Source organism: Anopheles coluzzii, chromosome 3, assembly GCF_943734685.1.
Source record: "Anopheles coluzzii chromosome 3, AcolN3, whole genome shotgun sequence".
Lineage (NCBI taxonomy): Eukaryota > Metazoa > Arthropoda > Insecta > Diptera > Culicidae > Anopheles > Anopheles coluzzii.
In genome coordinates, this window is record NC_064671.1 from 36,748,360 (window position 1) to 36,762,371 (window position 14,012).

The 14,012-nt window shown below is 42.2% G+C and overlaps 1 protein-coding gene across 1 annotated transcript; it reads left to right on the plus strand.

The window, feature by feature from the left end:
• Nucleotides 1–205: 205 nt before the first annotated feature.
• LOC120958888 (Bardet-Biedl syndrome 2 protein homolog) lies at nt 206–8,367 on the plus strand. The gene is made up of 11 exons (XM_040381955.2): nt 206–558; nt 814–997; nt 1,106–1,225; nt 2,114–2,223; nt 2,388–2,793; nt 2,899–3,453; nt 5,743–5,843; nt 5,961–6,170; nt 6,340–6,503; nt 6,858–7,006; nt 8,080–8,367. The coding sequence occupies exons 1-11, from the start codon at nt 433–435 to the stop codon at nt 8,178–8,180; spliced, it is 2,226 nt and encodes a 741-aa protein (XP_040237889.2). The 5' UTR covers nt 206–432; the 3' UTR covers nt 8,181–8,367.
• The last annotated feature ends 5,645 nt before the right edge of the window (nt 8,368–14,012 follow it).

The window sequence follows — 14,012 nt, forward strand, 5'->3', positions numbered from 1 at the left end:
ATTTTTTTTAGGGAATTTTTGTAAGTTTACTTTGTTATACTCTAAAACCAATTCACACCGTCACCAATTTCATTTGTAAATGTGTAACCTGCTCAGAAGAGTTTACTCGCTTCGATCAATGATGCATCATTTCCTTAAAATAATCATAATGTCATCTCTTAAATAAAACACATCACATTCAAATCACCAGCAATATCACCTGTTGCTTCCAAAAGCACCAGATCATCGGAATCCATTATCAACAGGTATGTCAACACGCTAGAGTGCGCATGAGCGACTCCATCACCGTCAAGGCGGCCGGTTTCCATGGCGCGAATCAATGTACAAACAAATCGTAGCGAAAACTTCCTGCCCGATAAAAAACAATCACAAACGTCGTGACTGCTGGTGCAGTGGAAGTTTTTTCTTTGTGGTTTGCCAAATCCCATCGCAATGGACATATCCACCAAACCCGTATTTTCGTTCTCCCTCAACTACAAAGTGTTCGAAAAGCTGGTGACCTGCGGGAAGTACGACGGGATCCATTCCTGTTTGACCATGGTCACTACGGCGGACAAGGTAGGAGCTTGCCTTTGCGCACCCTATGCTATGTGTGTGATGGTAGTGTGACCCTCGGCCAAAAGGAGACTCGTGAAAACTAGTTCACCGTATGTGTACCAAAACCGGAGAGTTGCGCTCGATTGCTGCACGCACTTCGTTCGCACTACCATCATCACGAATCGAAACGATCTTGAGTGTGATCGATTTCCGCTCTGCTGATTGTGCATGACTTTCTCAACCCTCTCATCCACCTCTTCCACCCCGTCCGGACAGATTCTAATCCACACGCCCCACAAACGCTACGGGCTGCAAAACTCGAAGCTCTCGATTTCGGAAATCAAAAATGACATCGCACTGCTTAACATGAACTTTCCGATACGGGCGATCGTGGCCGGGCGGCTGAAGAAGGACGACGAACGCGACGTGCTGGTGATTGGAAGTCCTTCGCATGTGCTAGGTAGGTGGCCGTGTCGAGTGCAGCGACCGTTTTGTAGAAAGTAACTTCAACTGCTGGATTGCAACCGTGTGGGTTGCATCGTTTTGCTTTCTGTCTGTCTGTTTTCAGCGTACCATGTGGATGAAAATTGTAATATGTTTCAGAGAGATTTCCACGAGGGCGTATTGTCTGCCGTGATCGGTGGCTACGCAAACCAACCGGGCAATACGCTGATCGTTGGCGGCAATGGTATGTATATGGGGCAATGTTTTGCATTTCAATGTATATTTTAACAGTCTACGAAATATTCAAATAACATATATTGTGTATTAGTGAAATAATTTAATTGCTCCTTTACATGTATGAACAATTGATACGATTAAAATTATTATAAAAGCTATGGTTTCTAATATCAATAATATGGTTATCTAATATAACTCACAACATGCTTAACTCCACACCAGGGTATAGTCGGTCAGTCATGACAGTATGCTGTTTGTGAATAAGATTTGAACTACGTCCTGTCTTGAAGGCGTCGGTGCGTTTATTTTTATTAATATTCTCCTAACATGGTCTCTCGCTGTGACAATAATTGTAGAAATGGAAAAATAATCAATTTTGGTCACTTAAAAAAACTGGTTTAATTGAGAGAAACCCGGCAATGGCAATAGATACTACGTAGCGAGATGCAGATCGTCTCCCTTGTGATCGTCTCTGACTGTGGTTTGTGGTGAAAAAGGAAGAATTGTAAAGATGATTTTAGGAATTTATGTATATTATTCATAAAGATCGACCAGGAAGGACTGCTCATTTAAGAATTATATTAAGGCATAGAAGTTTCTAAAAATAGTATTTTTAAAGTTAATTTATGTTCTTTAATAATCATTCTAACAGGCAGTAATGCTGTAATTTACGTATTATCGTTGTTAAAAAAGTATGTATTTTAAGTAATCTATTCAATATAAAGTCGATCGAAACATTTATTTTACACTAGAATATCATTATTAATCGCAACAGGGCTGCCTAGGTATGCTTTTTTACGCAATCACAAACAAACTACCGGTCAAGTGGTTACGGGTGTGCTGGTCAAAAGAGTCCAAAATACAGCAAAGCAAATAATTCTATTTATGTTTGCAGCGGTCGTCCGAGGCTACAATCAGGAGGGCACCGAAGTGCTGTGGCTGATAACGTCTGGCAGCGTGGTTTCACTGCTGCTAATCGATATCGATAAGGACGGTCAAAATGAGGTAAGACATTATCACTGACACACACATTCTCACACACGCAGGCAAGCACCAAGCTTTGAAGTTGATGTATTACTAGAATTGAAGACATTTCAATCAAACAGAAGAAAAAATCACCCCTTCAAACGACTGTCAAACCTTTCGAATTCGAATTACCCAAATTACAGCTCATCACCGGCACGGATGATGGATGCATACGGATCTACAAGAAGGAAGCGCTGCTGCACGAGTTTACCGAGGGCAACGAGATACAGAATCTGGTCGCCCTGCGCACCGGCCAGTTTATGTACAGCGTCAAGAACGGCACGATCGGTGTGTTCGAGGAGAACGTGCGAATGTGGCGCATCAAGTCGAAGGCCCGCGCCACAGCGATGGCCACGTACGACATTCTGGGATGCGAGGCGAAGCAAATGATCGTCGGCTGGAAGAGTGGCAAGATCGATGTACGTGATCCCCGCACCGGGGACGTTTGGTTCCGGATGAAGATGAACGATTTCGTGTGCGGGATAGCTTGCAACGACTATCGGGGGATCGGGCTGCTGGATCTTGTCGTCGTGACGGCGGATGGAGAAAGTAAGGCCACGGGGATCGGGCGTGTGGATCGATGAGATCACACGATGAGACACGTGCTTCATGCCCTGTTTTCTCTCTCTCTCTCTCTTTTTGCTTTTCCGCCAGTAAGGGGATACACGACGCCAAGCGTCAACATGCTAACGCTGCACAACGTTGCCGATGAGGAAATGAACGCTCTGCTGACTCAGAAGCAGAAACTGCTGCTCGAGCTGAAGCACTACGAAAACAACATCAAGTACAACAAGGAAATCCTGAGCAACACGAGCGAAAGCAATCTGGTGCAGAGTGTGCCGGACAACGTCGGCATCATACCGTCCAACACGCGGCTACAGATCGGCATTTCCACCAGCTACGATAGCAACGATATGAACATCGACATCACCGTGTCGACCAACAACTCGACCACGATCCGTGCCGTGTTGATCTTTGCCGATCAGCTGTTCAAGGAGGAAACGCTGATCGCGCACCTGACGAAGGACGTTTCGCGCATACTGATACCGCTCAAGACGCTCAAGGACAATGCGCAGGACATCCACATCAAAGCGTTCGTCGGCTACCCGAGCAGCGTGCAGTTTCACGTGTTTGAGCTGACCCGTCAGCTGCCCAAGTTTGCGATGTACACCATACCGCACAATCTGACCGGGTCACCGAAAAGTGTGTGTAAGTATGCCGCTTACGTTATGCGTGCAGTTTTGTTTTTTTTTACGCGCTTAGTCACCCGGTATTCGTAGATGAGGTGAAGATCATCTGATTATTTTAAACCGCCAACACGTGCTTGCATGCGTAAGTCATCGTTGCGATTGACTTAATGACCAATCGTAGGCCTGTGAATGGTTTTATCGTGTGTTAAACGCTAACAGATGCTTCACGGTCGGGAGTGGCAGCTGTGTGCTGTTTGCACAGTTGCAAGCAATTCAAGTGTGATAAATGACTTTTGTACGCTTGTTTCTTTTAGTGCCAGAGAGGAAGCAAAGTGAGATGAGCAATCATTTTACATAAAACATTGTAGAATTATTGCTTTGACACAAATTAACTTACAATAGACATACATTTAATCCAACAATCTGACATGGATGAAACCATATTTTAATGATGGTAATTATCCTGTTTACTAAACGTGAATTTTATGTTCTATTCAGATAATGCTAAATAGAAAAAGAATTTCGATTTTGAATTTTGACAGGATATGGTTGAACGTTGAATTTGTTATACATAAAATCAATTGATAATGAATAAGTAATCGATTCGTCTTACAAACTAAATTTCACAGATTAATTTTGAATCTAACAATTCCTAACTGTTGTGATTACATACATGCGTTTGATTGTGCGGTATGTACGTTTTATTAGTACGTTTTCTATCGTTGATTTTGTATTTATCATCACGTTTATTATTTTCGTTATATGTTCTTTATTTTATTATTTGTAACCTTTTTGGCTACCTTTTGTCTCTAGTATTTTATGTGTTTTATCCTTTTATCGTATTTAGTGCTTTTCTCTTTACTTTCTACAAAAATGTTCGAAAAATTTTAATGTTCAAGTTTGGTTAATTTATTTTACTATTTCTATATAGACTTTATAAGTTTAGTGTGAAAAATTGTATCGGATAACTTTCAATATTTTCTGCAATCTTAATCGTTATTCTTTAGTTCTTAATCCTTTGTATGTTTTGTATGTTTTGGTTTATATTTTATTTATTTGATATTCTTTTTCAATATGCTACTGATTGTCTACATTTTTAACCTTTATTTTGGCATAATATAAGCCATTGAAGTTTATATTGAAGTTTTCACGAAGCTAGTTTGATGTATGTTTTATTTATATAGGTTTAAATATTAGCTGTAATAGAATAGCTGCTAAACTTTTGTTAGCCAGAATCCGCGTTCAACTTTAGACGCAAGTAAAACAGTCAACCCAATTATGCGACGAAGTCAAAGGAAGGGACGAAGTCAATCATGTAAACTCAAACACAATTTGATTGTAAAAGCCAGTCAAATGATCCAATTTGTCAACACTAACAAACATTCCCATGACGTTACATTTGCAACAATCACATTTGTTTTTTGCTGACACTGATAAGAGCTGAAAATTGATTTGCGACTGGTTTTTCTGTGTACCGGATCAGTACGACAATATTTAGCATGGATGAGCAAACGTTACGTCTGTTAACAGGTCGTTAAATTCTTAACAAACACAAAGTGACGAAGCGACAAGGTTCTCAAGTGTAATGCGCTATTCCATACACAACCTTACCCTGCATACCTTTAGTCCAACTGAGTCTAGCAAACGTCTTATCTGGCAAAACGTTTGCAACCCGGCCACTGCAAACACAGTCGGGGTGCAAAACCTTCCGTCGTTGCTGCGAGTGACACCGCGCCGGGGCTTTGCGACAAAATCACCTCAACCATCAATGGTTTACCATTATCTCAACGAAATCTTTCGTGCGTTGGGGGGAAGAGACAACCCCAAAACAAGAAAAAAAAACATCCACTGCAAAATGTAAATATCTCTCTCCAAGCCGGCAAACGAAAGCGATAAGTGCACGGGAAACAAGTTTTTGTCATGCCTTCCATTCCTTGCGTCAACCTCCTCGATAACCGCATCCTCATGTTGCGGTTAGTCGTCGTTGTACTGTTTCTGTAACCCTCACACGTCATGATCCGTTTTTGTCCGTGGTGGTATAGGCTACGGTGGGGATAGTGGGTTACATACATGGTAAAAAACAACCCACCCATACAAGTTCGCCCACCCGACCACGTACACTAGACTACACGTATAAGGGTGGGTGAGATGCACCGCAAAAGGAATGATCGTGACTGTATCTGTTCCCCCCCCCCCCTACTTCTCTCTTTCACGCACGCTCACACACACACACACACACACACACACACACACACACACACACACACACACACACACACACACACACACACACACGATCATACTGCAGCCTACATCAACACACTCCCGACGAAGGATGGCCCGGGGGGATGTTACGTCGAGTTTCGCATCTCGGAGCGTCTGAAGCGCATATGTATCTGGGTCAATCAGGTAAGGGAGAGATGCCGGTCGGCGCTAATCTAGAGTAGAGGGCAGTCAGAACGATCTTGAGGGTCGGGATCACCGAATGCGTTTTTGCTCTCTCTCTGTATCGCGTTAACGTTACAGAACTTCCTGCTACCGTCCGACATCGAGTACATGACATCAGACGCTGACGCGACCGAGCTGAAGCTGAACCTGATCAGCCTGCGGACGGCCAAATGCGTATGCCTACACTTCAGCTACGATGGCAAGACGCGCTTCTACACGGAGGACATCGGTCTGGCCGGTGTCCTCGTGCAGTCGTTGGTGCAGTTTCTCAATATAGACAACATGAACGTAAGTAGAAATAATGCGTCCCATTGTTGCACGATCACGGCTGGACGTGCACTGGACAACTGGGCGGCCATCGGAAGAGTTTCCCTCTTTATGGTTGTGCCATCGCCTGTCTGGGCGTCCTTTCGGTGCTAAAGCAGAATTTATTTCCTCGCCAACCCAACCACAACAGTCCCAGGCCTGCTTTCCGGTGGTAAGCGAAGAAGTGAAGGAACTGTTTCAAAAACTGCAAGGCCTTCAAGAGACCGAGAAGCAGATCAGCTCGGAGATCGTGGAGCACATCAATCAGATCAAAAGTCATCTGATACGGGCCGAAGATGCTCGGTACTACAACGGGTAAGGCTTGGCTTTCTACTGGTACAATACTATTAGCATCGTCTGTGTCAATTGGCGTTAGCAATTGTCATCTTTTTTTTTGCTAAATACGATTTACCATCATCGTCTATGGTGCAACGAAGATCATCGCTACCATGTCTGGCTCGTATAGCGTCAAAACCATCGTCATGCCAACATGAAAGCGATGATGTCATGGTGCTGTAAAAAGAATCACACTAATGTCGAGTCGCTCGGTGAGCCTCGCTTCACAAACTCATTTTCTCTCGTGCTTTCTGTTTTCTTTCTTGCCTCACCCGTCCACTCGGGACGAGTCCCGGGGCGCGACCAATCCCACACGTTGGTGCAAAACTGCAGCGAAGACGTCATAAAGTATCACAATGAAATGATGGCCACAAACGAGGATCTCGTGAAGAGCTATAAAATCCGGCTGGTCAACACGAGCGAAATACAGCTGGCACTGAAGCGCATCCACGGTATCCTGTACAATGCGTCGCGACTGCGAGGTAAGTGACCACGGTGGTTACAGGGTTCGTCTGTTATTTTGAATCATTCAATCGTAACTTGATGTATCAGTTCATGTTTGGTTTAGCTTGAAGATGAAGATCACTTCAAATGTAGAAACCCTGCAAAGCGATTGCTTGCACATCCAACGATCACACCACAAAAGGGGCTAAATGCGATGTTGTCCACCCCTCCAATGATTTGACGCTGAAAAGACAGCGCTTGTTTACCTCACCTTCTGGTGGGTCGGAGTCGCGTTTTGGCTAAATTACTTTACGGACATGAATAATTCAACTCGGCTTTCTGGAGGGAGGGGGAGCGGGTTGGCGTTTCCAACAAACGATCGTTTGTTGTGGTGGTTATGGCATAGAAAGACAGAGACAGAGAGGAAGTTAGTGACCATAAGCCTACCGTTAGACAATTTAGGAGAGTTGTTTAGGTTGAGTTTGACCAACACGCTAAGCTTTAGATGGCTTTACCGAGCATTGCTTGTGCGCCGTGCGACGAGTTCACGTGCAGCAAAAGATCAAACATTCACGATGATCCATCAGGTCTAATGAAGATTAATTTGGGACTTCGTCTGCGGTAGGGCTTGATGATCTTAATTAAACAAGTTATCAAGCAATTATCAACGCCTGGTGAAATGCCAGCACATTTAGCAGCTTCCAAACAATGCGATCTTCAGTTCACAACCTGCGAAGAGCTTCATTTTTGAGCGATTTCAAATAATTATGTCACTTTGGTCAAGTTGAGCATGGATGTAGACTCGCTTCAGGTGACGCAGGCGCAGCAAAAACAAACTACGGAAAACAATTCCCAACACCGGCACTTTGCTCATTCTGCAGTCACTCGCCGGATGTAGTCAATGTTGCGGTCCGCCACCACGCATATAATAATAAAACAGTGTGCGAATTAAAGTCCTCCTCCACATAGCTATAAACATGCAGCATTCCCTCAGCACAAGTGCCATTGTGTTCCGTACAAAAACCTGCACCGGATCGAGGGTGTAATGTTATTAATTTACTTACTGTTTTTGTTTTTTTTTACCAACGCCCTCCAAACAAAACACGCGCAGCCGGAACATTTGCTTCGTCCATGATCGGCAGGTTCAAGGAGGCACTCAAGACTAACAACATTGATGCGGTGCTTAAAATCATCGAGATGGGAGAGATGTAAGCCGAGCTCAGGCCAACATCATCATCACCAGAGGCCTAATGGAGGCGATTTGTCCGCTCGACGTCGTAAGTTCTTTTCTGTAGATCAGAGCATCGGTAGAGAGTTGACAGTTTTGTAATATTTGTTTTGCATCCATTCGTTCGTACGAATAAATTGATTGACGATCAAGATCACTTGATCACACGAAGTACTCTAATGGGGAACGAATTGCTGAGAAGCCTGGTCGAAGCCAATACGACCCACACATCCGAAAGGGGGAGTACCAGCAAGTACTACAGCAACAGGCAACAGATGGCGTTTGGGAAAGCCGTTCGTTTTTGGTTGTCGGTTAACTATCGCGCTCCACTACGCATGGAGGCGTCCCTCCCACGTCGTCTTACTGGCGCTGCACGCGAATGGCCGTGTGTGCCTTCGTAGCAGAAATAAATCAGTGTCTCGCTAATGCAAAGTTTGTCGCCAGCGCCAACTGAAAGCAGTCCAATCACCGGCGGGAACTGTAACACCAACATCCAATAAAACACGTCCTACTTGATCAGCAGCAGTAGCGTGATCGTGCTATTGGGTATGGAGCGGCTGATGACTTCATACCCCGGCCGAAGCAGTACTGCACCGGTTCTAATCAAACTGTCGTGTACTAGCTACGGAAGTTCGAGCTGTTGTACTACTTATTATTGACAGCACATTAGACCGAACGATCGTAGCTGTGCGTGGCGTATAAGGAGCGAATTGGTTGTGTGTACAAAGCCGCGATTGAAATACAAAACAAATTGCGCTTGCGTACGGCATCGCCGTTTGAATGTCTTCATTGTGTTTCCCTTTCGTTTCGTTTGGATTATTACGAAATGAGTGGGGAGAAAAACAATTTTTAAATTGTACAAAAACACATTCCCTGAAGTCTGAAGTCCGCAACTTTCTTTGAGTTTTGAATAAAGTGGGCACCGGTGTGGAGTTTTCATTTGCGGCCGCACTTCACTCAACCAAACCGACCGTGCCACGTTCGCGGCAATGTGTCCAAAAAAAGGCATGTAAAAACAGGTTTCGCTGCAATAAAAGTCACCAAAATGCTGAGAACGCGCAAGTTTTTGCGAGCGGAGAAGCCGGGACTATAAAATCTCCGACCGACGAAGACGACGACGATGAAAACAGCCTGCCTTTGAAGGAGACCCACCACCACCATCACGATCGTTCCGAGAAGCGATCGGTTTTGCCACACTCGGGGATCTCTTGCAGCATTCGAGCATCCCGCAACGAACTACAGCAACCCGGCCCTGGCCAACCTACCCTACGGGCGTTCAAGCAACTCCACCATACACACTGCCACCTCATTACTGGCTGTGTTGTGGTGGCTACGGTGGCCCCAAAGACGACGATGATGACGACGACGACACACGGGGCGTGTGTTGGACTGTGTTTGCAATCCTACTGCTCAGGGCCATCCTACGGACGACGTACCGCCGGGTGGGTGATCATGTGAATGTGTGCTCGTGAAAGGTTTACGACGGGCGGGTTTTGAGGTTTCGTTTTGGCTCATCACCAACACTTTGGCTTTCGAGTCGCTGTAGAGTTGCAGAGGAAGTATTGATTGTTTCCAAAGCGGAAGGAAGTGGTTTTGTGGGGCCAAGAAGGATGGATGTGTAGAGTATTGCATAACAAAAATCAATGTGTTTAGTGTTTCAAATATCATTTTTTATCTGTTTGTGTCAGTCCATCGTTTTATCTTTTATTGTTACATTATTTGTAAACTCGACATTTCATACTAATTTGTAATTAGGACTAATTTCTTAATTTTATTGAATACTCGAATAAGAATTGAAAGATCCATGATAATATTCTTGTATCTCAAATTGCTATTGTTCTCATTTATTTATGTATAAATCTTTTTCTTTGGTTAAAAGATTGCAAAAAGCTTCCGAAAAATCACTTTGATGTTTATTAAATTTAATGATTGATTATTTCGCATCAAACGAATCGTGAATCAATTAATATAATAATTTCAATGTGTCATATATTCATTTTACTGCATTCAATCCTTGTTGTTGGCATTTTCAATGAGACTTGTTTTGCATTTGCTCCTTTACATGTGATCATATCTAAAAGCGATCATATCTCTTTTTGCGCGCCCATCAAAGGACTTTTTTTAGTTTTTCATGTATTTTGGTTGATATTGCACTATTTAAATGCTTATTCTGTAGCAAAACGTGTATATTGATGGTCCCTTTATCAAACCCCATGATTACTTTTACCACTCCATGCCTATTGCGGCTATAATTTGCCTATTTCTGCAAAATATTCAACTAGACGAATACTTTTTGGACTGACTGTATTTCACTTTCTGGGTATACTTCATCTGATTAAATCTGTTAAAGTTAAATAACACGTTAGGAAAAAAATCTTAGGGTTTGCTGAGGTGTACCAATAATTATGCAAGCTATAATCATCATTTAAATATGTTCGAATATACTGAATTCAAAAGTTTCAAGTGCAACTTGAAATCTAAATTAAAGTTTAGACTGAAGAACCGTATGCAGAAAGCAATATAGGTAATTCAATTTGCCTCGATATTACAACTGTTGGAAGATTGCTTGTCTTCTTTTTGTTTGGTTTAATTATAGCAGTGTGGTTTATCCAAGTTATGGGTACTTTAATGAAGTTGAATTTGACATCCGTTAGGAAATGGCTACAAAAATCATAGGCATTATTCAGCTTCATATGGAATTATAATTATCCAAGGGAACATGTACGCATATATCCCCTTACGCAAAATCCTTTAGAGTATTTATGAAATATTATAATTATAATTATAATATTATTATTATTATTATAATAAAATGAATAATATATTCACGCTACCCTTAAATCAGAACTTTATCTATTAATTTTGCCTAGAAAGTAACCAAAAGATTATGAGTTCCTAGCTTGTTTTAATCAAGAAAATATAAAAGATATTTGTTGAGTTGTTTTAGTAGCATATTTGCAGTATCAACTCAACAAATTGTGATAAAAAATGCTTTAGTACATTTGCTGCAACTGCATTTTATTGCACATGATTGTAATGGATTGATCACTAATAGGTACACCCCACTAGCAGCACTAGGGTAATCCGAAATTCGTGCCTTAATTTAAACACACACACGAAGTAATCTAGTACAGTGAGAAAAACACATCCCATTGGCGCGCTCATCGTCAAGGTTGTGTTGCACATTCCGTGCCGGCAATTGATGCAATTGCACTGATAAGCCGCTTGTGTACATGCCGTACTAGATACAATGTGCTCGTGGCTCTACCGTACCTCTCCCAGGGAAGCGCATTCACTTCCCAGCCACTAACACTTAACCACTAGCGACAAACGAACCAAGGGGTAATGATGAAGTCGCGTGCAACTCGTTGCTTTAAAATGCAGCGCTTTTCTTTTTTGTTGTCGTCGTTTTGCATAGGTCGATCGTAGTGCATACACTGCGATGGTTCGGTAAATGTGTCGCTTTATTCACTGACATTCATGAAGGCACATCGAGTTCCGAAAAATTCCGCGTTCCACCCAACTATGGACTAGCGATAAATGATAAGTGGACAACACCTTTGAGCCAGTGTGGGCCAGTGTACCAGCCACAAGTGCTGTCGGTAGTGCTTCGTCCACTGAGACGAACACAGTTGTTTGTGTCGAATAAAAAGAGGGAGAGGTGAGGGCAACCTTGGAGGTCAATTTGGTAGTTCTCTGTTTATCAAAGAATTGGTGATTTCAAGTGTGTGTGTATGCGTGTGCTTTGAGTTTTCTAAGTGCGCTGGTAAAGTGTCAAGGTTTATCGTACGAATGCGCGGCTTCACAAGCAACACATGTGTGCTACGAATGTGGCCACACCAATGATGGACACAAACACTCAATCTTACGCACACGTACACACAAACAAAGATAGGGAATTAGACGCATCGGCAGACATCAAGCGTCGTAATTTTCACTCTCTAAACATACACGACACACCGACAGCATTGGATTGTTTTATTTTAACATTCCTTCAACCGGGCGGGATCACACCCAGGTTCCAATCTGTCTTCTAGCATCGTGTGTTACGTGTTTCTTTTTATCATCACTGATAAAACGTTTACGGCTGCAATATCGCGCTCACTATAAATACAGCCCAATAAAATAGCTCTGTTTTTTATCACAAAAAAAAAAACTATGCACGGTTACACCTAGTACCGAGTTCGATAATACACTTTTGGCGCATGTTTTGCACTGGTTGAGAAGTAAATGAATGTTTCGTTTTGGTGTTAAACGAATTAACAGCCACTTAAGCGCTTCATCATCATACCTGAGATAGGAAAGTGTGCACACTTGAACGATCTGCTGGTGATCGCTTCTAGCCAACCTATGAATTATAGACGCTCGTTAACTAACCGACAGAAGCAGTGGTAGTATTGGTAGTGGGTAGTAGTCGCTGTTGCTACCGTTGTGGCTAAACACTACAATCAGGCACTTCGCAGGCCAATCAGTGCCGATGAGTGGATAGATAAGGTAATCGTATAGGATTGTAGGGCAGCACGTGCTTCAAGAACCATTTGTATAGCATGATCTATACACTTTGAAGTTGTTCGTTCTGCGGTTCTAGATAAATTAAAAATAATGTGCTAGGCTTTGTGTTTGTTCAACAGTGTTTTCAACATCATGTTACGTACTAATTAGGGATCGTAAAAAGCCTGATGGGTTACGAGTGTCTTGGTAGAAAACCCCAATTTATCATTCTACGCATCCTAAAAGTAATGTGGAAAGGACTCAAAAGTAAATAGTATTGTGCCCACCTGCTTTTTATTATCTCTCCAACCACTTCTTCTTCTTCTTCTATTTGGCGTAACGTCCTACGCGGACATGCCGGCCTATACAGGTTTTCGAGACTTAATTCATTACCACGCAGCCGGATAGTCAATCCTTGCTACGGGGGGACTGTCCATTCTGGGGTTGAACCCATGACGGGCATGTTATTGAGTCGTTCGAGATGATGTACCACTGTACCACGGGACCGCCCCTACCAACTACTTATCTAGGTCGAATAAATCCAAAACGGTTTAAATAGTGATACAATGATGTGGATCAAGCATTTAACCTGGTGGTCAAATATTGTAAATTTGAGAAAACTTGATACAAATTACCCGTCATCTTAACGTACATTTAGTAAGGTATATTATCATGTTGTATATGTCATGTTGTACACCAATGATAAGAATACTGCATTCCTTAATCATTTGCTCAAAAATTATGCTCAATAGCTGTCTTTGAATTGCGTTAACTTTTAAATAATTTATGTTTATGCAATTTACTTGTCAACGGGGAACATATATTTTGTTTGTCCTTATCGTATCCAATATCTCATTTTCAATCCTAAAATTCGAAACAACATGTTTAGTAGTTAACTTTGGACAGTTGAGAATAATGCTCCTTTGCTGTCTTCATTTCAGAATCTATGGATAATCCATACTATATAGGGTTTTTGATCGTATCCCATAGATTTTTGGTTCGTTCCCATAATTTATTGGTATTTTCCGATTGGATATCAATACGGATATCAATGGTGATATGGGAAACGGCCAAATAATCGTGGGAACACACCAAACAAATGGGAACCCACCAAAAATTAATGTGAATAAACTAATAAATCGTGAGCAACCCTTTAAGTTATAAAAAAATTTTAAATTTTCTGCTGCTTATTAATAAATTAGGATAATAAGTTCCTTCAGTTTTACAAATTTGGTTCAAGCATCATTGATTTATAGATTTCAGTTTTACCTAAAAAAGTGCTATATAGATTTTAGTTTTACCTAATTGCTTTTTACCTAAAAAAG